General features: G+C 41.3%; 1 protein-coding gene across 1 annotated transcript in view; it reads right to left on the reverse strand.

Annotated features, from left to right (window-relative positions):
* Positions 1-26,170, reverse strand: part of CFAP299 (cilia and flagella associated protein 299) — a 218,381-nt gene that overhangs the window by 145,575 nt on the left and 46,636 nt on the right. Inside the window, exon 3 of the mRNA XM_075089906.1 lies at positions 368-458. Within this exon, the coding sequence (XP_074946007.1) occupies positions 368-458 (91 nt within the window). The remainder of the gene's footprint in view (positions 1-367; positions 459-26,170) is intronic.

A 26,170-nucleotide genomic window follows, 5' to 3' on the forward strand; every position in this document is an offset into this window, starting at 1 on the left:
AGGCACACACGGGAATGAAATTTGCACGGCAGGATTCTACAACTTCTTAGGAAATCAAACTACACTTCACTGGATTATTTTCTTCTTGTATCCTTCAGCTCATCACTTACCTTTTGTAGACTTTTGAGCAGTGTTTTCATACGCTTTGCTTATTTAAAAAAAAACAAAGGAAACCCACAACAACAAAAAAAACAACCCCAAGCAAACAAACCCACCATCAACAAACTTCAATGTTTCAAGAAATCTCTCCTAAATCAAATAATCTTTTTCAAACATTCCACCTCAATGATTCCTGAAACGTACCTTGGTTTCCTATTCAGATTCTTTTGAAAGCTGTTAAGGGAAATGTGATCTCACAAATACTCACAGAAATGTTTCCAGTGCGATTGGCTTCCTCTCTGTCTGCCAGGGCCTGCAAAAAGTTATCTTTTAGTTCTTTTCGTACACTTGCTAGTGACCTAGGAAGAAAAAAACAGGACTATTATTACTATTTATTATTGCCAAAGACTCTGGGTTCATCGTTGGGTTAAGTGTGCTGTAAATATACACAGACAGTCCTCACCCTGTTGTAGCTAATTTGTCTATTGTCTGTTCTGCTTTTACAAAGCCCTAAACCACTCTTCAAAAAACATGAATACCACACATGTATGATATAATAATAGCTAATCAGAAGGTGACTTGCACTAACACACATTTTTCAATTATATATCCAGAGTAATCTAAGCACTTACTTTATGTCTCCAGAATTACAGCCAAAGTCATGTTTGCATAAGAATAGCAAGTTTTCACAGTGTACCAATATAAACTTAAACGGACCTAATACTTTATTCTCAGCCAGCAACTTATCAAATGAACTAGTACATACCTGGACTGTTTGGTGCGGTAGGGTCAATAAAGTTTATGTATCCTTAAGTACAAACTATGAAAAGAAAAACCAATTTTGTTCCACAAAAACCGGCAAAAAAAAAAAGCTATCACAAGAAAGAATACCATATGCTAGAAGTTACTTGTTAGCCTTTGAACCTCGTGCCCTAGAATTCAGAGTCATTGACAATAGAAAACACGCATCAGATGAACAAAAACACTGAACAAATCCTTTGTGCTGGGTTTGTCTGGGATAGAGTAAATTTTCTCCATAGTAGCTAGCATGGGCCGGTGTTTTGGATTTGTGCTGAGAAGAGCATTGATAACGCAGGGATGTTTTCATTACTGCTGAGCAGGGTTTGCACAGAGCCACGGCCTTCGCTGCTCCTCAACCCCCCAGCGAGGGGGCTGGGGGTGCAAAAGGAGCCAGGAGGGAACAGGCCGGGACAGTGACCCCAGCTGACCCCAAGGATGTCACACACCGCGTGACATCACACTCACCATATAAAGCTGGGGGAAAAAGGGGGAACAGGGTGGGGGGATGGGGGATGGGGATGAACACACATTCACAGTGATGGCATTTGCCTTCCCAAGTCACCCTTACATATGATGTAGCCCTGCTTTCCTGGGGACGGCTGAACACCTGCCTGCCCCTGGGAAGAAGTGAGGGAATTCCCTGTTTTACTCTGCTTGTGCACAGAGATTTTGCTTTACATGTTAAACTGTCTTTATCTCAACCCAGGAGTTTCCTCACTTTCACTCTTCCGATTCTCTCCCCCACCCCACCGGGGCAGGGAGCGAGCAAGGGGCTGTATGGGGCTTAGTTGGCAGCTGTCGTTAAACCACAAAACCCTTCAACATAAATGAGATTCTTAAAAATGGTTTCTACAAGTCTCTTAACCTAACCTAAAGACCTTCTCCTTCTGCAGGGGTCATTGCACTGACTCCAGTGTACTTCACACACCTGAGAAGTAAGCCGAGACTTCTTAAGCCCCACGTTAAGTGGCTTCAGTGGGAACTTTTCTCCTTTTCAAGTCTAAAGAAGTGAACGCTGACCGAAAAGCGCTCTCTCAGGCAATCCAAGGCAAACTAGAGCCTTCGAGTTCACCACAGATCTACCTGAAAGGAGAGGGATTATTATGTCCCACAGCTATCTCAATGGGAATATTTCACTAAAAAGCAGTGGCATTTGTCAATCCAAGTAGACGCAATAGAGGATCAGAAAAAGGTATTTCTACCAAGTGCACGCATTATCAAGTTTCCAATAAAAGAGTACCACAAAACCTGAAAAATTCCCTTTTCTAAATTTTTAATACAGACGTGCATACTAATGTCCTTAAACTGAGTGAAAAGCCTGTATCTAAGCTTCAAAACTCTGATGCAGAGCTATCAGGTCAATCTCTGGCCACTTTACCAGCTGTTATCCAGAAGTACATTAGTTCGAAGCTGTTTCAGAAGTGCATCTGCTGCACCATAAAAATAAGAAAAATGAAGGAAAGACTAACATATGGATTAAAACACCTCAATTCATTTCTTATCCGTCTTCTACATCTAATTGAGTATAAAATTTTCCTTCTCCTGTCCTGTTACGAACTCTAGATTCTCAGAGTCTTCCTTCTTCTGGCAGAGGTTAATACTGAATCACTAACAAATCCATGTTTAACAACTGCGCTAGCCAACTTCACTTGAAGTTTGTGGCTGCTATTTTGAACCAGAAGAAGGGTGTTGGCACCTGAAAGACTACGCACCTTTATCCACTTAAATCTTGGGTTCCAATACGAGACTTCACCTTTCCTTAACAACCTTGTCTTCCTCGCCAATCACCAGCAAATAATCACTGCCCCACTTGCAGAACACAAAGATGTATAAAACTTTTTTTTGAGTAAATATCACTACTTCAGCATTAGAACCCACTGAGCCGTGCCCAAAAATCAAGCTGCACTGTCTCTGAAAAATACGAGTTATTACTGGGTGGCCCTGCCTAGGTTAAAAATCATGGAGTGTTAAAACACCAAACTAAAACATCGCCAATGCATCACAGGTGTAAGGCAGCAACTTCTCACAATCCTTGAGATAATTCCAAAAGGGCATTGTTGTGCCTGATGTACTGTGTTCACTACTTGGGGTCTAATTCAGCAAGTCTAACTTCTGAAAGATGCAAGATAAGGAAAGGCATGATCTGATACATATGTATTTTCTATACACTACTGTCAGTGTCAAATCCCCCCTTGCTCTGTAGAATATGCTTCAACATCTACGAAATGGGAAAAAACCAAAAGGTCTGGATCAGACTAAAATAAATTCATTCTCCCATGGCCCATGAGAAAAACCATCAACAATACCATGACTAAATAAAACATCAGGAATGCAACACATCATGGTTGAAGTGACAGAGAAGCAAGATCACTTGGAGCAGAGCTTAGCACTAACTGGCTGCTTTTTTGTAATGACGAGGGGGGTGGGAAAGATGACACCCAGGAAGGGGAGAAGGAAAAAAGCAATAAATCAAGAGAAATTATTCTTGAGTCATATCTGAGAAACGTATTAAACATTTGTTCACTTAGAGAAATGTTTTTAGAAATATATCAACATCATTCTACCCTCACAACAATGTCCCTAATAGCCTAAAAGTATTTAAAAAAAAAAAGCCATGGGACCAGTGAGTGCAGAAACAAAACATGAGACATGTCCTCTGTATCAGACTCTTAACCCCTTTGAAATCCCATTTCAAATACACACTATTATTATATATACGCTATTCCCGGATAAAGAACAACAGAAGGTATCACTGTTATATTTGAATCATGAAGAAAGCAGAAATAGGCTCAGGTCATTCTGAGGTAAAACTTTATAAAATTAGGAAACGAGTGTTAGAGAGAATGAAGAGCTTAACACTTAAAGCCTGAATTCTAAAACTCCAGGATCTGGAAGCATGGCCCAGTACCCAAACAAGCATTTTCCGAGGTAATGACAAAGAGCTATTTGGCAGACCTTCCCCACTTTTTTTAAGTGGTAAAGATTTATTCCTTCATTTTCTTCATGAAAGTGTAGATTATTTCTTCGAGTCTTGGTCTTTTTCACTTCTTTGCCTCTCAGGATGTGCATCCCCTATCTCACTAGAGCATCTCAGAGATCTGTCCTTCCCCTTGGGGCTTGCCCACGCAGGAAACGCGCACTCCTTTACCTCAAGGGAGATTTTCAACTAAGGTAGTTAAAACAGTACAAAAGGTCACATGAATATTCTTAAGACTGGTTTAAACCAGGCTCGTTTCAGTACCCAGCATGATCAGTTAGTGACTGGCCTGACTTGAACTGTCCACAAGGAATTACAAGCTTCTGCAGGCCTATAATGGCACTGAACTGGTTTAAAAATCAGCTTGACTTTAATAAACCGTACGTGAAGAATTGCAAGCTTCTGGAGACAAAAGAGTGCACCAAATTGGTTTCCTGCACTCTAGTTTACCATCACAACGAAGGCTGAGAAAGAGAAAAAAAAAAAATCAAGGCATTCCAATCTGCAGAAGTTCCCGCACACATAAACAGGCCAAAATTTTGGGGTGTGACTAGTTAGGAATTCATGAAGGCCACAAAAATGTTTGTTCCAGCTTCTGGCTAGGCAAGATGAGGGAATTCTGAGCACAATGAGTGGCGAGGAATTCTCTAGCACCCATTGAACACTACTACTCTCTAATGAGGGTTACTTGACTTGCCATGACCTAAAAACTGCTGTTTAAATGAATTTTATTTAAAAAAAAAAAGTTACTTCTTAAATCTGTATTAGGTTCTTCACAAAGCTAGAGGATTACAAATTACATACTAGTATAGAAAACATGCTTGCAGGTTACTAGAGTCCTTGAAGAGAAGAACAGAAAATATTTCATTATTAGCATAGACTTCGGCATCTCCAGCATCACGCATGTAACTAACGTTCACACGCTGCCCCTAACTACTCCTACCATTCATTTCACGCCTCAGCGTAGTTACTGAAGGATGCTTTAGAGTGAAAGCCCCATTTGTGAGGCAGCACTCTCTCTTTACAAGGCACTCTAATGTTAACTACAGTCACCTCCTCACTGCACATTTCGGACTGATGATATTTTCAGTTTCCGTCTGCACCACATGGGTGGAGGCTCACAGCGAGAGCAGGATCTTACTGTGGTAGGTGCTGTACAACCCTCCTGTCGTGGTGAGCTTTGAAACCAAACTCCCAGACACAGAACAGCCTGGTGGAAGAAGCAACATACAGGAGAAGGTTACTGTTCTTATTTTTCAAACAGGAAACAGACAGGCAAAGATCAAGCAACCTATCCAAAGATAACACAGAATGCCTTTTCACACACACTGTTATTGTCACCACCCTGGTGGCAAATCCTCAGTAACTACTTGGGTTAAATATTAATTCCTATATTAATTTCTCCCCTTCTGAAAACACTCTTTTCCTGCACATACAAAAGAGGAAGCATCAACAATGAGTAACACTCCTCGCTACAGCGTCCTTCAATGGAAACAATAATGAAAAGTAGTATTATAATTTAGCAAAATTAGAAGGGATACTTCTCTAGAGGAACTTGTTTGGGTACAGAAACTCCTAGTGACGTTAACACTAATTGCTGGCTGCCATTTTTAATTCGGTAAATACAATTCTTACTTTATAACACTCAAAGTTTCACTTATGAAACTGTACATTTCCACACTGTCCTCGCAAGCTGCTCTCCTCTTTCCAAGAGCTGCTAGCATCTTCCACCAGCCCACACACCCTTCTCACCTGCCCAGTTCAGGCACCTTTTGCTTGCAGCATACTTTTTTGGTCTTCACTGACAGGTGTTAGTGAAGCAGAAAGAAGGAAAGCTCTTTTTGAACTTGGGTTAGGACTCCTTGATTCTTATTTTGACAGGCTACACTGCTTCTCGGCGCCCCCCCCCCCATTTTGTTATGGTTCCCTAGGGCTTCATTTATTTTATTTTCCTACATCTTCTACCATGTGGGCTTTTCCTGAGAGCACTGGAGTCACAGTTGGAAACAGAACAACGTAGTTTAACTTTTAGAGAGCCCTGTTGACCTGAAGAATGCTTTTTATCAAACTGAGATAATGGGCAGAACATCTAACAGAGACACTGTTATTCTTTCAAAAGTACACTCCATGTTCCAGTTCAGCAGAAAGCCAGACTGGAATGCGCATTCTCGCCTAACTTCTGCAAAGCAGCTGTGTTTTGCAAACACCTGCCCCAGGATTAGCAGGGAGACAGGCTTAAGAACTCAGTCCCAAAGTTTCTCCCTCATCTCGAGACATGTAATTTTTATTTTAAAACATTTCAAGTTTCAACCTCCCAGTGCCATGCACTTAGAGCACTGTGTCCTGAGGCAGGACTATTACTTGAGCAATGTTCCAAGACATCAGATGTGTACTTGTTTTCTCTACGTGAGGTATGCATGCTTTAAAAAGGAGTGAGAGACTACAGTACAAAATTATACCTCAGAGACCAGGGCGTAAGGCTGGGACTGGAAAGATCCAAGTTCCTCACCTCGCTCTCTCACAAATACATGGTGCAAGCTTGGCACCTTGCTCCATTTTCTCGCGCCTTAGTTTCCAGTCGGAAAAGCGGGGCTGACTCTCCTTCTCCAGCTCAATACGGCCAGACACAGTACGGCTGCCTGGGGCTCCACTAAGGCACAACACTTTAAAAGGCCTTGGGAAGATCTCAGGCGCTGCAGTAATGGGGACAGATACTTATTCGTTCATGTTCAGTCACATGAATTGTAAGCTTGGTCAAACCACTTCTCATTAGCAAGCCGCCTCTGCAAGGATGACAAAGCGCACCGCCTCCACAGTAGAATATTACATTCAAACCTTGGTGTGGTTCTGCAGGCTGCCTTGTGGAAGTATCAGACCGGCTCTCGAGACCTGTTAATTCATGTTCTTAGGCCCTCCTTCCTTTCCAACAGACCTAACACTGCAAGCATACTTGCCCCCTTGCCCCTTTCAACTAACTCGCCTCAAACAGGATGCGAGGTTCAAAAAAAAAACCCCAAAACCCAAACTTATGCAAGGGTAGCCAACATCCATCAAAATCCTAGTAAAGATTAGCAAAGTAAGAAAGCAGTCTCTGGCTGACCTACCACACACAGCCAGGGCAATATAAAGGAAGAATGAAGGCAGTATATCAGCATTGCCAAGACCGATATGCAAGGAGATATGTATGGCTGATTTTTACTGCATCGTGCCATCTTCTTGTAATTTTATTGAAACAATACACAGAATGCCTTCAAACTGCAATGACACCGGATAGTAAGAACCATAATCCTTTAAATCATTATTACCTCAATCCACCTACAAGTTTCCATCTACAAGTTTGTCTCCATTTAAAAAAGAAGAAAAATCTAAAAAAAGGAAGGGAAGAAAAAAAACCTTCTACAAACAAAACAAGAAACCCCCCAGTGATGTACAATAAGCTTTCCAAGTCTAACCCTCAGAGTCCAGTCCTCTACTCTCCAGCAGTATTTCCACCGTATTTGAGTGGTAAGGCAAAAAAAAGGCACCTAAAACATCAGCTGAAACCACAAGCTGGATTTGGATTACTGCACACACAAATGTCTAACTAGAGATAAAAGGGAAAGCACTTCATTTATAAATAAACATGATGGGGGGCTGCTTAAACAGGAGGTCTAGATTTAAAAAGACACAAAACACCAACCCACACTTTTTTTTTTTGGTTCAGCGTTGTAAAATAAAGCCTGCTGATCCTACTACCCTATTTGGCCTATTGAGTTAAATGGAGCTTCTATAAGCAACACCAAAAGCTAAAACCATCACGTGATCTTTCTTATATTTTACAAAGACAATGATGCAAGGAAAGACAGTTATTTAAATTTCTTTGAACCTAAAATCACAGCATCAAAAGGCACTAGGCATCAGCATTTGTATGAAGAGCCTCTGTCCATCAGTTTGCGATTTTATTACATAAGATGTGTAGCATGACCAGAGCAGACCACCTATACGAGAAGGCATGGCTAAGACTAAAATACATACAAACTTAAAATCTGTGTGTCTCTGTTGATGACCTTGTGTATTGTAGAAGAGTCAATCTCTAAAATAGTGTCAAAACTTCTCAATTACAGCAAAAACCAAGCTCTGGCTGTAAGGGCACAGTAAGAGAGGAGCTTAATGCTGACCTCAAGAGAAGGGAGTGTATCCATGGGCAGAACTGGATCCAGTGTGACTGTGCCCCGTTTCACAAAGCCCTTCTCACAGTTTGAGAAGTCTCTGCATCCTAAATGTACTCCCATAAAAGCCCTCTGCAAAGCTCCCACTGAGCTTCCTAACCCCAAGGCCTTGATATGAGCAGCTCAGGGCATACTGACATTGACATGCACAGTATGGACTCTTCTGTTACTTGTGGAACTTCATTTTAGAAATGGTTTTATGGCACGAGTGCGTGTGTTAAAAAAGAACCGTTCCTGACATCAAGGAATCCTATTCGGAATTATACAGAAAGAGATTGAACTTTCAACTATTTGGACATTTTGGGGCATTTATAAAACCTGCTATAAAACTTCTGATTGCTGGTTACATAACTGAACTTACAGGGAACACCTGCCTAAGGACCTTAATACCATACCTTGCAGCATTTAGTAAAATGAACAAGGATCTGCAGCAACTACATTTACTACATGGTATTTGAAACTCCATGGAATAATTTAAAAAAGAAAAAAAACAACAACCCACATGTGAGTTGCTCATGCACTTCTCGAACACTGTCCAGTGCTATTGCAGATTTAGCTTATGTTGAGAAGCCCACACCTGACAAAACACTGGCACCAATGTTTCAGATGGTCTGAGCAACCAGTAACATGGTCCTGTCACTCATCCAGTATTCACAAACTTTAAGAAAAAAAATTTAAACGTTCCTTTATCAGCTCAGGGTAAGGCCCTAGAATACACACACCTGTTTAAAACAGCCTGTTTAAAACAACGAATGGAGGACATTCAGAGATTTTCCCTTGTGCTGCTGTCATAGTTCACCGTCTAGACAAGGTAACACTATGATTTAACTACCGAACTGTGAAAACTGTGCCCCAAAGTTGCAGTTCTTCAACTCAACTTTTACTTCCAACTCTGAAAAACATCCACTTCTTAACCCTTTCTACGCTGTACCCAGTCCAACCCTTCATTTCTGACTGGGGAAAGTGAGAAAGTGAGCTATGAAGAGCTACTGCCACTCTGCAGGAGCCACGCAGCACCCAAGCGACAGTCACCAAATTCCCTCACCTCCTGGCTCATGCACACCACTTACTTTCTTTGATGACGGTGCTTCCACAGGACAGGGAATCTCCTGGGATGCTTCCAGGTGTGGGAAAAACAGTTGCTTAAGTGCACAGATGGATCAGGGTCATAGCAGTCAAGATTTGCTAGCCATTTGCCCAGAAGAGATGGCTTTTAAAACTGATTTCATGAGAATATATCAACATTTTACTATCAGGTGCAACAGCACGGTTCAAAGTCAGAAAATCTCTATTTCCAGTACAACACAGAATTTGCTATAACCACCAAATCAAAAATCTGCTTTTGGATGAAGCAACAACAGAGGAATAATCTTTAAATAAACTGCTTTCACTCCACACCCAGCCCCAGTGTCTGTCCAACATGTGCTGCTGACTACCATCCCATTACCATTACCCAAACATCAGACACGACTCTCATCTGATTTATGCTCTTTCACTGGACCCATTCTCCATGCCTACTCTAGTAACCCAGAACTAAATTATCACTCCTAGCTTTTCCCATAGACTAAATAAGATATTCTGTATTTGCCACTTTTGAATAGATGTGAATAGCCTTGCAGGTTCAATCAGCTTCCCCCAGTCCCAGCCAGTGCTCTAATGTAACACAGGTTGAAGGCTCCTTGTCGCTCCCCTTCTCCCTTCGTTTTCTTACCAAAAAATAGCAGCTTTAGACAAAGAGATGTTACAGTAAGGAGGACATTGCAGGAGGGAGGAGGAGGAGTTGAGAAACATGAGCAATGGCCACAGGCTGCTCCCAGTTTCCTCAATATGACTGATAAAACCAGAGTCTACTGCTGGGAGTAAGGCTGGAGCAGTGGATGACAGACAAATACTTTGCAAACGCAGGTTCAAGTGAAACAGGGAGAGCCAGCATACACCTGCATGCTCCACCTCACAAATGCTCCATTTTAGATGTCCAATTTTTTCTGAGGGGAAAAAAAAAAGTCTTAAAGCAAAAAGATTTAAGGCAGCACACGTAAATGAGGTGCTCTTATCTTCTTCATGCCTGGCTGCCTGACCCTTCTCCACTTCAATTACTTTGCTGCTATTATGCAAATGAGAAGGAAGCCAGAAGTTATGCACCTGTGTTTGTCCCTGTATTTAATATTCCTATTAAGTCCTAAAGCCCTATTATGTGGTAAACAGGCATGTGGGATTGCTCAACTTGAGTTACAGTAGGGCAGGTGAAGGGCTTTTCCAGCTCAAACAATAGTTACAAAGAATTCATGACAACACAATGGTTAGACATGGTCTCACAGCTGAGAACAACAAAAACATTGGATATTACTGAAAACGTAGCATTTGTTACAGCTGCTACTGCGCACCCAGATACTTGACATGTGATAAAAGAAGCAAGGTCCAAACCCAGCAGGCCTACTGTCAAACAACAAACACATCCAACTCAGACGTTAAACTAAGCTATGTACGGTATGGTTTGCAGTATCAAGGCTTTACACATTTTCTAGTATGGTTCACAGCGTCAAGAGGAACTTTCTTCTTGCATTTTGGGAGATATGCTTGATTGTAAAAGTTGTGCTCCTTTTCCTAGTAGCTGACATTCCTTTAGATGTTTGTTTTCCTTTGAGCTTCATTAAATACACATTTTGTCTCTGGAGGAATTCTTACCTCTCAATTACTAATATGTTGCCTCAACTTTAACCTATGTGCAAGTCTCTGCCCACAAATCCCATGATTATCAGATTTCTTGAAGTCTAGCAATGGAGAAGGAGATGATAAGGTCTCTGTGGAGAGCAAGAAATAAATGGGCTTTAGCCCAAACTTCAGGAAACCTTCACTAACATCAGCAAGTGTCTCCAAAACAAGACCAGGCTGAGCATCAACCAAGTGTTGTGAGCATTCCACAGGACCTTATTTTCTTGCAGAATCAAACTTCCATTGCTCTGAACAATTTTACTTCCCAGGAGCTCACTGATGCTTTTGTCAAGATGACCAGCTTTGATAATCATTTCAGTGGAGAAGATTTAAGCTGTCAGCACTAATTAATATTATACATACCCTTCCACAGATTTACTGGTGAATTGATATTTTGTTATTGGTACTATTAAGAAAAAATAAACCACTAACACATGGGATAAAAAATAAACACAGTAGTGGAACACTGCTGTGTACGGGGGCGGGGGGAACCTACCAAAAAAAATTACCTTTTCAAGAAGCTTCCACCCTCCTCCTCAGTTCTTATTTGCCAAGAAAAGCAAACAGTTTCTAGACTCAGTCTAAGTCACTTGTTCAAGTCCAGCTAAGGTCCTTGATGCACAGAAACTCCCTCACCAGCAGCTAAGGGTTTGTCAATTTGATGTTAAATGAAGCAGCAAATTTGTTATGAATTTTGTCAGGAGAGCTGGAAGCCATCCCTTTCTTGTCTTCTGTCCTTCTTCATATAATAGAACACAGTTTTTCAATGTTTCTGCCAAAAAAAAATACTCCACGAAACTGCAATTACTATGTATTTTAGGTGTGGGACTTGGGAAGGGATAGTGTATCATCATGTTTATGGTAGGGAAAACCCAATGAAAAATGCAAATTGGTAATAACAACAGATCTTGATTCCCTCCTTTTCCTCCTCACTTCAGACAGGAATACTTTTAGAGGTATTTTAACCCTCAGCATGAGGAACTGACAGAGCTGGCTTAAACTAAATCCTTTGCAGACAGGTGCTACACAACATTTCCTAGCAACCTCTACTCTATGTTTTATAGGCAACACTTAAACACCTTCGCTGTTTCGCTCTTTGGCCTTTCTTATACAGACTATTGCCAATACTGGCCAAACAGAGAAAGCCGTTTCGGGTATTACTGTGCCAAGGGCTCCCAATCACAGCTTCCTTGCAATACTTCTCAAAAAGCATGCACATTAGCTGTAACAACCTGCACATCGTCCTTTCCTCTGGGGCATCAAGGCTCTGTCACCTCCACCGGAGGCTAGCTGGTGGCCGCTGGGGCTCCAGCGGGCAGCCATGGTGGTGGCTGACTAGGACGCTGCCCCACGGCAGCCTCCCACACGTGCCCAGAGTCTCCAGCCAGCCACCTGCCCTGGGCTTCCCACAGCCCACATGGAGGGGTGCCCAGCTGCTCCACAGCAGGCAGCGGGTCACAGCCAGCAAAGGCTGGGTGGCTCCAACAAATGAGAAGCTCTCTGCTGTCATCTAACCTTGGCACACAACCTATGCTGAAAACAGCGCATGCCACTGGCTGCCTGTGCTCTACGGGCCACACAACCAGCAGGAAATGATGGGAAATTACTCAAACCACCTTGGTTAGCCAAAATTAAGTTGCCAGACAATACCAAAGCCTCTCTTGTCCTAACACATATATAGGATCGCAGCGTAAGCATGAGGGTGAGAGTGTAATTAACGCCAAGTGACAGCAATGCACGCAACATACAGTGGTATTTAACCACAGATATTTAACACCCATAGAGGTTATCACTAGTGCAACACGCATTACCAACGGGGTGAAATGCAGCTGCCCAATTTCAGAGTCAAGCTCAGACCACGGCGATGCCAAGGCAAGAAAGTTGTTCCCTAAAGAATGGTGTGTTTGTTTGCAAGCATTCGTCTAGTTGTTCCCCTGAAAAACACCTAACCGACTGACTTGAAGCTGGGTGAAGAAAGGCACAGGTGTGTTTCTTTACAGATAAAGAAGTTTATTCTGTTCTACGCTACCATAATGAATTTTTAAAAGGACTTACTAGCTGATAAAAAAGACAGACCTTCCAGGTCATCAAAGGAGATTAAAAAACCCCAGGGGAACTGCTCAGGAGAGGAGACACCAGACAAGGTTGAAACCACTCTGACTCCTGACTTTGAGAGATGCAGTCACCTGCACCGCGAGTGTCATAGGTTTGAGGCCAGACAGAACGAGCAACATCTGCGCTGTGCCTCATGTTCCTCATCCTTCTGTGTAACGCAGGATTACCCACCGACTCCTGCATTTATCTTAGTGCCTCGCTCAACCTTAACCACATGCCATAGATGGAAACCCTTTTCCTTTACAAAGCATTCTCCATTTCTTATACAGATTTTAACGAATGAGCAAGGGCGATGCTGGAACCGGCCCACTGAAGGCTTTATTATTTACAACATGAATTTTTCCAGAGACACTCTTAGGAAAAAAATGCTTTTAAGATTGCATTATGCTTACATTTTTATCAGCACTCTTACGTCAGTAAGTGATAACACCAAGCACCTTCTGTGTATGTCTGTCCAACATGAAAGCAGTTTGGGGATCTCCTCTAGCTGTAACTCACCCCTCTGCGTGTCCCCGAGGGCCTGCCTCCACCCTGACCTACCGTACAAAGCTACCACCCTGTTCTTCCATGGCTTCTGCAAGATTTCAAACCGAGATGCCTGAAGCAATAACAAAGCTTGACAGAATTTGTTTTCAGCTCTCTGCAAACACTGATGGGGCTCTGTTAAAGCCACTGAAACCGTAAGCACTAAGAAAGGACAACCGAGATAGTATCAAGAAGCCTAAAAGATTATGTAAGGAAGTCACCTGTGCACCAAGCATACCTGGTGCTTCACCAGCTCTCTTGTTCTAGGGCACCCTTCTGCATTTCCACAGAGAGGCAGCAAAGTGTTCTGGGAGAAGACAGGTCAGTGGGCACCTTGTCTGCAGCAGCACAGCCCCCTCCCCACAACCACCAGCAGCACTTGCAAACCCTCCGGGGAAGGAAGACACTGCCCCTATGGTGAACCTCGCGTGCTTGGACCTCGCACAGGAATTTATAGTTTGAAATAATGTTCTGCAGTGCTTGTACATGCTCTTCCCCTCCCGAGCCACATCCCCACGATCACATCCCCAAGATAACAGACAGAAGTGGATACCATCATCTATCAAATAAATCCCCCCTACGTAATGAACTTACATCATGTTTTGCTCAGGATTTTCAAAGATTATGTGTCTATATGAATTGGCCTGTGCTTTTCTTGGGAGTAAAGTTATCTTGACAGAGATGGGGCACGGGGCGTCCATTTTGGAGTGGAGTCAGCAGCTGGGTTAGAATTTGCCTTTGAGTAAAAAGAACACAGTTTCATTTTGAAATGCTGATACTCATGTTAATTAAACGAAAACAAGTCCTATGAAAATATTCAGACTTATTACCTCACTATAGGTATCTCTCTCTAGCAAATGCAATTTACAGAAGTGAAAATAAACAATAACAGAAATAATACCTTTAAATGGACCTGCATAAAGGGAGGCAAGTAAAAGCAAGCAAACCCTGTATGTTCCAGGGACAGAAGGCACTACAGCATACTTTCCCTGGATTACACTGACACAGTCCATTATTTGTGAAGTCTTAACAAGTATACCATTAGAGAGAGACTGAAAAAAAGTCTGAAAGTAAGATATTCCATTCCAATTTTCTAAAACGATAACTGATACAATTATTATTTACTTGGGCTAAAGTTCCGTTTCTTTAAATCCAGTGGGATTTGCAATGAGACTACAGGCTCTTATCTAATTGATAGTACTTTTGCTATTTTTACTACCTCCCTTCGTAACCATTAAAATATGCCACTATTTTTTCCCCAGTATTATGCTGTACTATTATTTTTATTATGAAAGATCTATATAAACTTTTTATGCAAGCTTTAAACCGATTTTATTTCATTATCCTTTCAGAGACTTATTGCCTCCAAGAAAAATGACCACAGAAACTGTCACAGCCAATTAATAAGCTAATTTTGCACATTCTTTCCAAATGTCCAAGCTATTCCTCAAGCAAAGATTAAAAATGAACACTCTCAGAGGCTACAGGAACAAGGGGGCACTTTTCACACCCTTCATTTCTGACCTAACAATAGGAAGTAAGACAGAAGCGAGAGGAGAAATCTCACTAACACAGCAGCCATCAGCAGCCTACACGCCTAGAGCAAAATACATTATTTTGCTTTGGATAATCTAGCCTTTGTTTCAGCTCCCTGCAACTCAACTATGACTCAAAGACCCAATTGCAGGAAGTCCCCCTGGGCCAGCACAGAGATGTTTCTGATAACAGCAATTGAGAAAATGGAAATCCCTGTGCACAAGAAGATGTTTTCATGTACCAAGTCTGCTATGCAGCAGGCAGGTGAGCTGTGAACGAACATTACTCATTACATAAGCTGACTTTAAAAACCTAAATAACATTGCACTTCAAAACAACAAATCTAGTTATCTTTTGGCAACATGCTTGGATTTAAAGCTACAGCAGACAACATAGCAGCATGTATTTCTTGAAGCAACTACAGATAGTTAACTCGAGCTGTTGGAAATCAGGGTCACTTGAAAGGAAACAAGTGCTGAGCATCCACCTTATAAAAATCAAAACCCATGGCCCAAGCGATAGAAAAAAAAAATTGGTCATTCTTTTGAAGAGTTTAGGTTACCACGCCTGTTCACAAGACTGCATTCAACACATCCATCTCCACAGTTTCTCAAAGCCAAGTTCCACACAACCTAGCTAGCATAGCCAAAAGGTAACATACAGCTGCTAATATCTTCCAAGCAGGCCAATCCTCATTATTTCACAAAATGGGTATTTAGGATGGGGTTTGCACAGATTACTGGGTAATATCTGGACTCGAGCACTGAAATGCTGTGCTTCTGTGGTCTTATTTCTCTAATCCATCAACACTGCAAGAAATCTGTCTTACATACTGAAAATGGTCAGAAGGCACCAAATCTCCTTTGTACCACATCAAAATAATTTGCTATTTGGAAACTGGTTCTCCACCAAAGTGACAGAAAAAGAAAATCTTATCTTTTATTATTTGGGTCAGTAACCAACATATTTGCTAATAGCTTAGCAATAAAATACAGTCTCTAGGGACTATCTCTTCCACATACAAAGCAGAAGTGTTCACCGAGTCTGCTTCCGGACATCAGTAGCCTTGTCTATATAAGCAAACTAAGAGACTGCTGACAACATATGAAAGGGCTGGAGCCACTCCTAGCTTCTTTCTCTTCTTCCCCACGTCTGGATTTGGGGTTTTTTGTCCTCTTGGAAAAGACAAGGTTTCAGATTTTTAAAAAAGGCATCACATTTTCATTCCAAGTCCCTAAGGCAGATGGGAAGTGCAACGGCCTAGTCATCAAGAGGTTTAAATATAAAAGTTGTGACCCAGAACGACACACAGCTGAAATAGGCTCAAGCACTGTAACAAGCTGTGAAGAAGGCTGCTCAAATCAGCAAGCCAAAAACACAACATAAAGAGCCCGATAGCAGCATGTTGGGGCACCAGCAGAACAGGCCCCAGGACCTTGTCCAGAGTTCTCACCCAGAGGTGGGAGGGGAGACAAAAAAGGGAAAAAAAGACCAACAGGTGATACGCATAGTAGAAAACAAAATAGTTGCAATAGTCAACTGGTGGAGAAACACACACGAGCACTGAATCCACAGGGCTTTAATGAGTGGGTTGCTGCATCCAAGCTGCCTACCGGGACTTGTTCCAGGATCAGCCTAACTCCAGAACTGCAACTGACAGGTCTTTTGGCCCAAGGACCAAAGTACCAGTGTCAAGGACCAGCCCAACATTTTCACTACAGGATGACCATATTTCTGTGCCAGCGGGCGGGCTTTGGCACCGCTCGATTGCTTAGCACAGAGATAACCCAAGAGAGACTGGGCCAAACAGAATACAAAGAGAGGCACAACGATGCTAACACAAGTTTGGGTTGCGAAAATGCAGCTGAGCTAGATCAAAGCAGAAGGATCCATACCCCTTGCCAAGAGGTCCCATGTCCCCAAAACACACTCTAACCTCTCTAATGAGCTACAATGGCACCACCTCAAAATGCCAAAGCTGCTCGGGGAGTCCCAACGGGGTCTGAAAGCCTTGGCTCCCTATTTGGATACTTTCAAGGACAACAGTTTATTTGATGAATACTGGCCTACCCAAACTTCTTATAAGGCCAGTGGACACGCTGACATAGATAAGTTATGGTAGTCAGGTGGTGGCAAGCAAAGCATCTGGAGTTAGTCTAGAAATTTCTTGGGACCACTACGAAGGGTGGGGTATGTGCCTGAGACTTTTGAGAGAGAACATTACAGCTATTTGCCATCTGCCAAGTGGGAAAAGTGCAGTCGCCCTCAGCACATGGACTTAACACCTTACCAGCAAAATAGATTATTTCAGATAGTTGGCTGAATCCTGGCCCCGTATACAAATAATTCCATAATACATTCACATTTTAGGGCTCTGAGCAACAAGAGATTTTTTTAAGCAGTGTATCAGTTAACAGCTAAAGGGAAAAAAAAAAAAAAAAAACACACAAGAAAGGAAAGAAGAGAAAAGGAAAAAGCTCCCTGCTTTTCTGCTGGGGGAGTGGACTTTGAAGGAATTGAAAATTGCAAGCTATGACTTGATATAATTACCACCACTACTCGAGGCTCACAGCGGCTGCCCAAAATGTTCCAGAAATTTCCAAAAGCTTTGAGACTGCTGCCAAAGCAAATGCCATACACTGCAAGGCTCGAGAGTGGATTTCCAAGCAGGATACCTATCATTACAAGGGAATTCAGAGCAGCTTGAGGTTTTTTCTTAATCTTTTTTTTTTTTAGATCTGAATTCCAAGGTACAAAAAAAAAAGATTTTGGAACAAATCGACTGAAGAAAGTATTTCTGTGTGTGTATTTAAGAGAGTAAGTTTTTGCCCAATTATAGTTACTTAGCTATTGCAGAAAAGAGTTTCCTCTGATTGCCAGAGGATGCTTTGCTTACAGTGAAATAAGGCTTTGTATTTTCTCTTCTGACGAGCTACAAAATGACTTCTTTCCGTTAACTCCGCTACGTTCCCTAAAGATAATCTCATTACCTGAAAAGCATACTGAAGTTAGACCAAGTCACAATCATTGCACTAAAGCTTCATACAACCAACTGACCTGTCAAAGATAATGAATAAGCGGGTGTCTTATCCGTATGAGAGCCTATGGAAGGTAGCTTTCTTGATATACAAAAGCCATTGAATCCTGTGTTGAATTTAGGTTTTCAGAGTGAAGAAAGACTGGGGGGTTTTGCTCCATGGGAAAAAAATGGATTTAACGGTATGAAAATAAATATATTAGCTGAACTGATAAGGTAGGAAGACAAGGTAAACATTGCAATGGCCGTGTTTGAGGAAATACAGATGAAGACATTTTGAAAACGTGTCCGCACATACTGAGGGAAATTTTTAGTAGCTAACAGAGGAAGATGGAAAGCGTTACTATAATCTTTTAAATAAACTACCAGTGTTCTCTTAAATACGGTAATATATTTATCCTAGGATAATCAACTCCTCAACCTTTGGCACTTGAGTTTGTTTAACTCAAGATACAGTAACTATGTCGATAATAGAAAACACCCATGTTGCGATTTAAAATTATTAAAATGCTTTTAGTCCTAACCACACACAACGAGTGAACCACATTTCCCACTCAAACACACACATAGACATGTCACACATCTCAGTAAAGCTTCATTACCTTCAGTAGAGCTACACAGCTGACAACAGTTGTGGGTGTGGAGCAACATCCTAAACAATAAAAAAAGACTACATTAAACTCAACTTCTATTATTAGGAGTCTACATGCTGCTAATATGTGTGCTTGCGAGTATAAAATAGTAGTTTTATTATGTTTGATGAAAGGTAGCACAGTGCTCAGCTTCCATACATATCCCCAAACAAGCTCACTGGCAATTGGTTAATCCAAGAAACTGATTTTTTGCCAAGAAGTAAATCTTGCCTCATACCTCATCCATCTTACCATGACCATAGTTCGGAATTGCTAAATAGTAATGAGAAGGGCTCTGTAACTTAGAAAATCTGCAGCATGTTTAAGAAGGGGGGGAAAAAAGTTAGAAGTTAAGGGTTTGAAGCATATGGTTCCTGTTTACAGTTCTTCAGCCTTCCTGAATCCATTTACAAGAATCATAATGATGTTAAAATATTTAAGCAGAAAACAAACCGATAAGCATTGCCCAGACAGGCATTGTTCTGCTTTGTTTTACCCTTGGGTTACTCTTTCTTTCAAAACCTAACCTGACTCTGGGAGTTGCACAATTTTATGATGAAATCAGGGAAATTCATGCTCTGGGAGCCCATACCAATCCAAATGTAGCCACTGTCCATCCATGTAATTTCTATGAGCTTTTCAAAGGGCTGGTTGAAAAAGACAGACAGGTTTCCACTGCGACAGAACTAGAGGAGGAACCAAGGAGGCTCCCACAGCCTCGCCAATCCCTGCAAAGCATGACAGAGTGCTCCTAACACGATGCAACTCCTGCACTCATGGGAGTTCTGTAGCACGAGGTGTACACCGATGTCTCCTCACGGCATCTGGGCACTTTGGATGTGCATAGGCAGGGATTTTTAAACGGAGAGTTTAACTGTGTTAGCCAAAAAAAACAGTAGATGGAAGTTATATTTGGGGTTAGGAACTACAGGCTTAGCTGAATTACCTGTTCTTCAACTGGATTACCTGTTGAAAAGAGGGTGGAATCCTGCCCATTACTTTATCAAATACGTGCAAACTAACAGTCCGATACGCCATAACATCTGAAGCAGGAAATGTCATCTGCCCTGCAACTTCCAGAGATGAGAACAGCATTAGTTCATTTTTTATACCTGAGAAAAACAAAGTGAAAACATAGACATCAGCTTGTTATTTTACTGGTGGTTTGAGCTAGAAAGTTTCACGCTAGATCTCAACATATCTTAGAAACTCTCATTCCCTTTTAAGTTGAAGAACTGTCCACAAAAATCACCTAAATAAAAGATGGAATTTGAAGGCAAAGAAGTAATTTCTTACATCTTGCTGATAAAATTGTGTGCAGTTTGTACTTCCTAAACTGCTTTTGAAAACTGTATCGAAATCCATTCATTTTGCTTCCTTTCATTATGGCATTAATTATGAAGAAAAGATTAATGATTTTTGAAGCTTCCAAGTAATTCAGTTAAGATTTTCCTTTGAAGAGCTTTTGAAATAATCCTCTTATTTGCTCTTCATAAGTGCATAAGTGCTTTAGTCATGTGCTGCTTTTTCCTCCATGTATTTTAAAGTAAGTTTGAGTCTATAGTAAGAAGTAAATGAAAATCTGGAAAATATCAACAAAAGAGAGAAAAGATGTATTTAATGGTGAAATCATTCTTGTTTAAAAAAATTAATACCACAACTGATGTTGCAAGGTCATATCCATTAATTTATTTACTTATATGAGAGGTAAGGCCAAAGAGAATTGCAAGTATTTTATTTATAAAACATGCTACACAGCTAGAAGGGCATGACTACAGAGTCTGCATTGCAACTGGAGTTACTAACATAATTCTAGTTTTGAACCTTGACCCCTGAGTGTGAGTACTGGTTCAGAAAACATTTCATCACGTCATAAATAATTGGAGGGACATCTAATTCTGTGCGGAATAATATTAATTACATTCCTTAGAAAAGTACTGTTGCAGATGTTAATATCAGCAAAACAGCTGTAGAGCACTCAAAATATTTTGAAGAAAATTTTTAAAAAATCTGCCAGTTGTAGCATGTACAGTTTGGTTACTTTACAACAGAAGATGGCTTGAAATCCGAACTAGAATGAAACCCCCGTGAACTCCAGGACCTTCCAAAATTTTTAAAATTTGTCTAATAAATTATAAGCTAGGTGTAAGTTTGGATTTTAATATCGCCCTGAGGCCAAATGTGAACAAGTGAGAATATCTGAGTTCACGTTTCTGTAGCCCATCTCTAGCTTTCAGACTCAGTCTTCTAGGTGCTTACACCACAGAAAGGACTGGTTTTAAGTGTTATGTGTTTCAGTACAGGAGTTTCTGTGCATTTAATTCCCCCTCCCCGCCATTTTTCTTTTCTTTTCATCACGTGGGTTATACCTTGCACGATTAGAAGCAGCATTATAAGAGTAAGAACTCTTGAACTGTACAGCATCATTAGATACATAAATCAAACTTTACAAATACAAATAAACAGAAATGAATAATAATATTTCCCAAGGGCTCCTAATATTTTTATACATTCAGTGTTTTATTGTGTTGTATTGACTGCCTAGAGTATTTAGTTATGCCTAACCCTTTCTAACGTGTGCCTTCTTTTCAGCAGCAACGCAAACAACATTGGTAGCTGTATATGCTTTTTCCCCTCGATATTAACTTTTGGGCATGTCTGATTTGAAGGGATACAGCTGTTTTCATGAGAGCAGTTAGTGAGAAGGACAAAAGCTTTTCTGGGTTGGGCTCTTGCTTATTTAAAACAAAACAAAAGCTGACAGGGTTCCAAGGCAGGGGAAACGCTATCAAAATAATTGCTTTGTACAGTATTCGACACTCAGATAATTATTACTTTGAGGTGTATGGCACGAAAGATACTATGAGATGTCCTATCATAAGCTTCTGAAAGAGAATTCCAGGCCGAAGCCCTTTAAATCCCTGCAATTTAAGACCAACTGACAAATGCTCAAATATTAAAAAGCTGCACCAAAAAAGGGAGAGGCAGAGAGGTATCACTGCTGTGCAATGCATGTCCACACAGCCTTTACATATCTGTAGTTGAAGAAGAGTTTGAAACATGCCTAGATTATGCAGACCCATGTATTTGGTCAGGGAGAGGACTCCCCCCACTCCTACCCATTGCTATGGTTTTCAGCAGCTGTCTTACAATTTAATAGCAAAAGAAGAGGGGCTTGATAGTAATATAGCCACTGAATGCTAAACCCAACAAGTCGTCATCATTACCGAGAAACTGTTTGCTTCCTACAGACTGGCAAGTGATAAATTTTGGATTAGCATTTGCTCAGTGACTAAAGACACTAGACATATGCAGATGAGCAATATCAAGTCCGAATTAGCTTCTTTCTTCTCCTGCTGTTTGCCTTCCCCCATAGCACATGCACTGACTTGCAATATTTGGCTGCTTCTAATGATAATCTCAAACTTCATATCGGTGAAGGAGCCCTCCCCACTTCTCCCTGGTGAGGTAAACAGAGCCTGTTTAACACAGTGTTCCCTAGCTACATGAGAAGGGCCTTGCATTACACCCATTCCCTCCAGTTAACAATTGTTCAGGTTCCTCATGTAAAACTTAGGCCAGGAATAAGTCTGAAACGGACTGCAGGAACCAGAACCAATACAAGGAAATTTTCAACCCGAATTGCAATATGTGGCAACTCCAGCACAGACAGATGCAATGCAAAAGGGTCTACCAGTGGCCTCCACGCTAACTCGCAAACACCTCACTGCACCTCAAGGTGAAAAACACTTCATCCCGCGCAACAGCTCCGTTAACTGCCTTAGAGACTGCCAGTTGTATCAAACTGTGCCAAGACACGCACGATGGTTTTGGGACAACTTCTAGAGGTGGTGAAGACCGAGTTCTGGCTGAACTACATTTACAGTAAAAAAGCCAGAATTTTGCTCTGCCTCACATTCTGAAGTTTCATGTAATGAGATGTATAAAACAGAAAGCCTGAAAACCATTAAGAAACTACTATCAGAAACGCAGCTCAAAGTATTTGGATTAAAGTGCGTACTAAATTAACTGTTTCCCTAAAGTGAAACAGCGCCACTAGAAATGCCATAATGGACCACAGGGCAGCACACAGCTTTGGTGGGGAAGAGCATAATTCATTTTCTATTTTGCTCACTTGACCAAAAAGCAGTGTTTCTGGACCAGATTTACTCACCCTGGCTGAACAACCTTAATCCCCCTGCAAGTGCTCACTATTCACTGCTTTTTACACAATGCTTTCTGCATAAAACCATTTGCAACACTCTGCACACAACTGAAAACCTTTCCTAAAAAATAGGATAAAAAATAGAGTTCTCAGATTAATAAGCACTGAATTTAACATCTCTCATGTTTTCAGTACTCGAAACATTTTAAAATTCTGAGCAGGAGTAAAAAAAAAAAAACCAAAAGCACAACACAAGCCAGAAATCCTCTTCCCCCCAGTATCTTCATTCAGTATGTCAACAGAACTCAACAGCTCTGAGGGCGAAAATTCATGTATAGCTTCAGCTAGTAAATAGAAACAGTTTTTGTTCCCCACTTTTTGAAAAACACTATATAGATACTACATCAGACCAATCACCTTAATTTACACAGTTGCCGTTTTCTTTAAATAACTGACACACTCGTGAGGCAGCATTTCCCCACACAAACACCGTGCTTGCTGTTCCCCAGTACACCGCACTTCTCCATACCCTCTAATTCCATTCCTCATTACCATTTCAGCCATTTGCCTTGCAGAGTTGTCACAGCCTTACTAGTGAATAGTTTACTGACTGTCCCCTAAAATATGTTTTTAAAACCGTTGTCATATTTAAAACCTGGGAATGCTCAGGTACTAAGGGAGCTTAAGCAACAACATTCCTAGCAGTATAAGCAAGCTAACAGTTATGTTAAGGATTTTGTTGAAAAATTCTGGGAAAACATAATTTTCAACTGTTTATCACACAAAACCAAAATCAAACAAACCAGCTCCGGGAAATCCAACAACAGCTATCACTGAAACTACATTGGAAGTCTTATTTAGGCTGGGCCTAAGTAATTTGTGCCACCATGGATTAAAAAGAAAAATCAACAACAACAAAAAAAATCCCTATCTCTAATGATACAACAAGATGACAGACAAGACAGCATCAACTACAAATATTTCTGGTAACATATCCCTGAAATTGCCACATTCCAAACTAACGATACTGTAAGATTAAAACACAAGCCCACAAGCAGAACTTTTATCTAAAACTTACGGAAGAAATTACCACAGCAGCCTTGAACACAGCAGAAAGAAAAACAAGTGACTTCCTGCTCTGATCCCTGACCTCACCTGATCCTCTAACAGCAGGTGAGATTCATCTCTAAACCATGAGGCCTATTCAGGGGCAATCCTCTTCACCTGCACCCAACTGGTGACCAGAGATGTGGTACAGACTTCATGAACCCAATTATTACCTTCAGAGATTTCTGAACAAGACCTACCCTTTTCATAACAAATAGAACATCCTCCTCAGCATGGGTAATAAAAAATTACTACTAAATAAAATATGTTGGTTTACTGAAAGTTCATGTATCAGTGAGACACCCAGGCTTAATTTAAATTATGAGAGTTAACTGCGCATACAATATTAAGCCACTGAAAGGTCAATGATCCTTGTTAAAGACTTGTGCTTTATTTCCAGATTAAAATAGATTCCTTACATATCCTGGTCACTCAGATAAAATGCTCAGAAGCATATCAATAATGGTTACTTATAATATGCTTTACATAGCATACTGTCATCTACCACTTAGACTGAACTGAACTTTTATTAAACTTCCTTGATCTGTACCATACAGTAGCAAATTCACAGAGACCATCCTATTTCTCAGCAGCTGAAGAAGCACCAAACTCCAAAGGGCATTTCCCACTGTTTCCATTTACCCTCTTACTGCCATTTTCCCAGAGGTCTTACCATCACACACAGCTATGTCTTACGTGTAGTCATGGGGCTAAAAAGTCAAGGCTGACGAGTCCAATAAAGCTGTCAGAGAAGCTAAAAATAAAAGCAGACCCCAGGTATGAGAGGAAAGGCTCTGAAGCTTCTGTATTACATTAGCTACAGACACAATCATTGCTTCTATCAGCTGAGTTGCGTCCCTTCCTACCACAAACGGAACTAATTATGATCACTGCTGCAACATCTTTAGTCAGGCTCCGACTGCAGGGATCTGTGAATCCCAGGCATATGGAAAAAAGAGCGTCAGCTAGGGTCCAGTGCCTGTAAAAGTTACAGACGGGGGAAAAAAGGCAAACACAATAAAGCTTTGGCACTGGACACATTCTGAGGGTATCAATGAATGTATCTTTTCCACCAACATTTCTCTGAGCCGAAACTATGAAGAAAATTCCAGAGCAGGAACCTTATGAACTAAGAGCCATCTTACTCAATGAACTGGCTGAAGAGTCCAAAACAAGTTGGAGTTGCGGCGGCACACCAAGCAGCAGCCATTTGCATGCAGTCCCCTCCCTAGCACTCCTCCCTCAGGAAGCAGTTGCTCTCTGTGTAAGCAGCTGTTCTCACCTTTGAGCAGCACACGGGAGATGACAAAATCCTCTCTCCATTTCCCTACTGCTAAAAAGGATCAGGACTTAGATAATACCAACCATCAGCAACCCCCGACAGACAGCAGCGTGGGATCAGAAAACTCTGTTCTTGTAGAAGTCTATCATCACCAGTTCAAAAAGTGAGCAATTAAATAAAATCTGCAAAAAACAGGGGTGGTAGCTTCAAGGGTGTTGGCTACTGAAAGCTACAGTTAATCACCTTCACAGAGCAAACATAAGGAACCAGGGAGAAAAAACCGAACTGAATAAGGACTGGCAAAGGCCCTTCTTCAAGAAATGTTTCCTCCAAATTAAACAACCAAGTCACTGCCTCAAAGAAAGGAGAATAGGACTACATCGTCACCAAGAGGCTCAGTACCGTTGAGGAACGATGCTTACAAACCAAGCAAGGATAATGCGGCAGCCTCCCAAGCAATACTATGGTGAAATACAGTGCCCTTAAAATGGCTTTGGGACTCGGGGCTCAACACACTACCGAGTTGCCTTTTGTCTCCTCCCACCCCTTCAAACATAGGCCAAGAATCAGGTTCAACCACTACACGCCACTCACAAGCAGTCCGGGCTTGCTAATTGTTATGTGGCTCTAACCCAGGCCCAAAGCACGAGCTGGATGCGTGTGAATGGACACAGCTGGTACAACTGGAGGAATTGCATTAATCACCAAGAATTACAAGAGCGGAAGGAAATAATTTTAAGTCAGCATCCAAAAAAACATTAAGGGACTTAGCAAAGCAAACACCCTCCCAGAAAGTGAGAGACTTATTATACTGCACAAAACTTCTGTAAAGGCCCAGAGCAGCTAGGGATTAAAACGTTAAATAAGGACCTCAAGTCCTAACAATAACTCATAAAAACTTACCATTCTCTCTTGAAAATGGGGACTGAATAAGCGAACCTCATCTTACAGGTAATTCTCTGCCAGATGTGATG

Source organism: Phalacrocorax aristotelis, chromosome 4 (genome assembly GCF_949628215.1).
Source record: "Phalacrocorax aristotelis chromosome 4, bGulAri2.1, whole genome shotgun sequence".
In the NCBI taxonomy this organism is placed as follows: domain Eukaryota; kingdom Metazoa; phylum Chordata; class Aves; order Suliformes; family Phalacrocoracidae; genus Phalacrocorax; species Phalacrocorax aristotelis.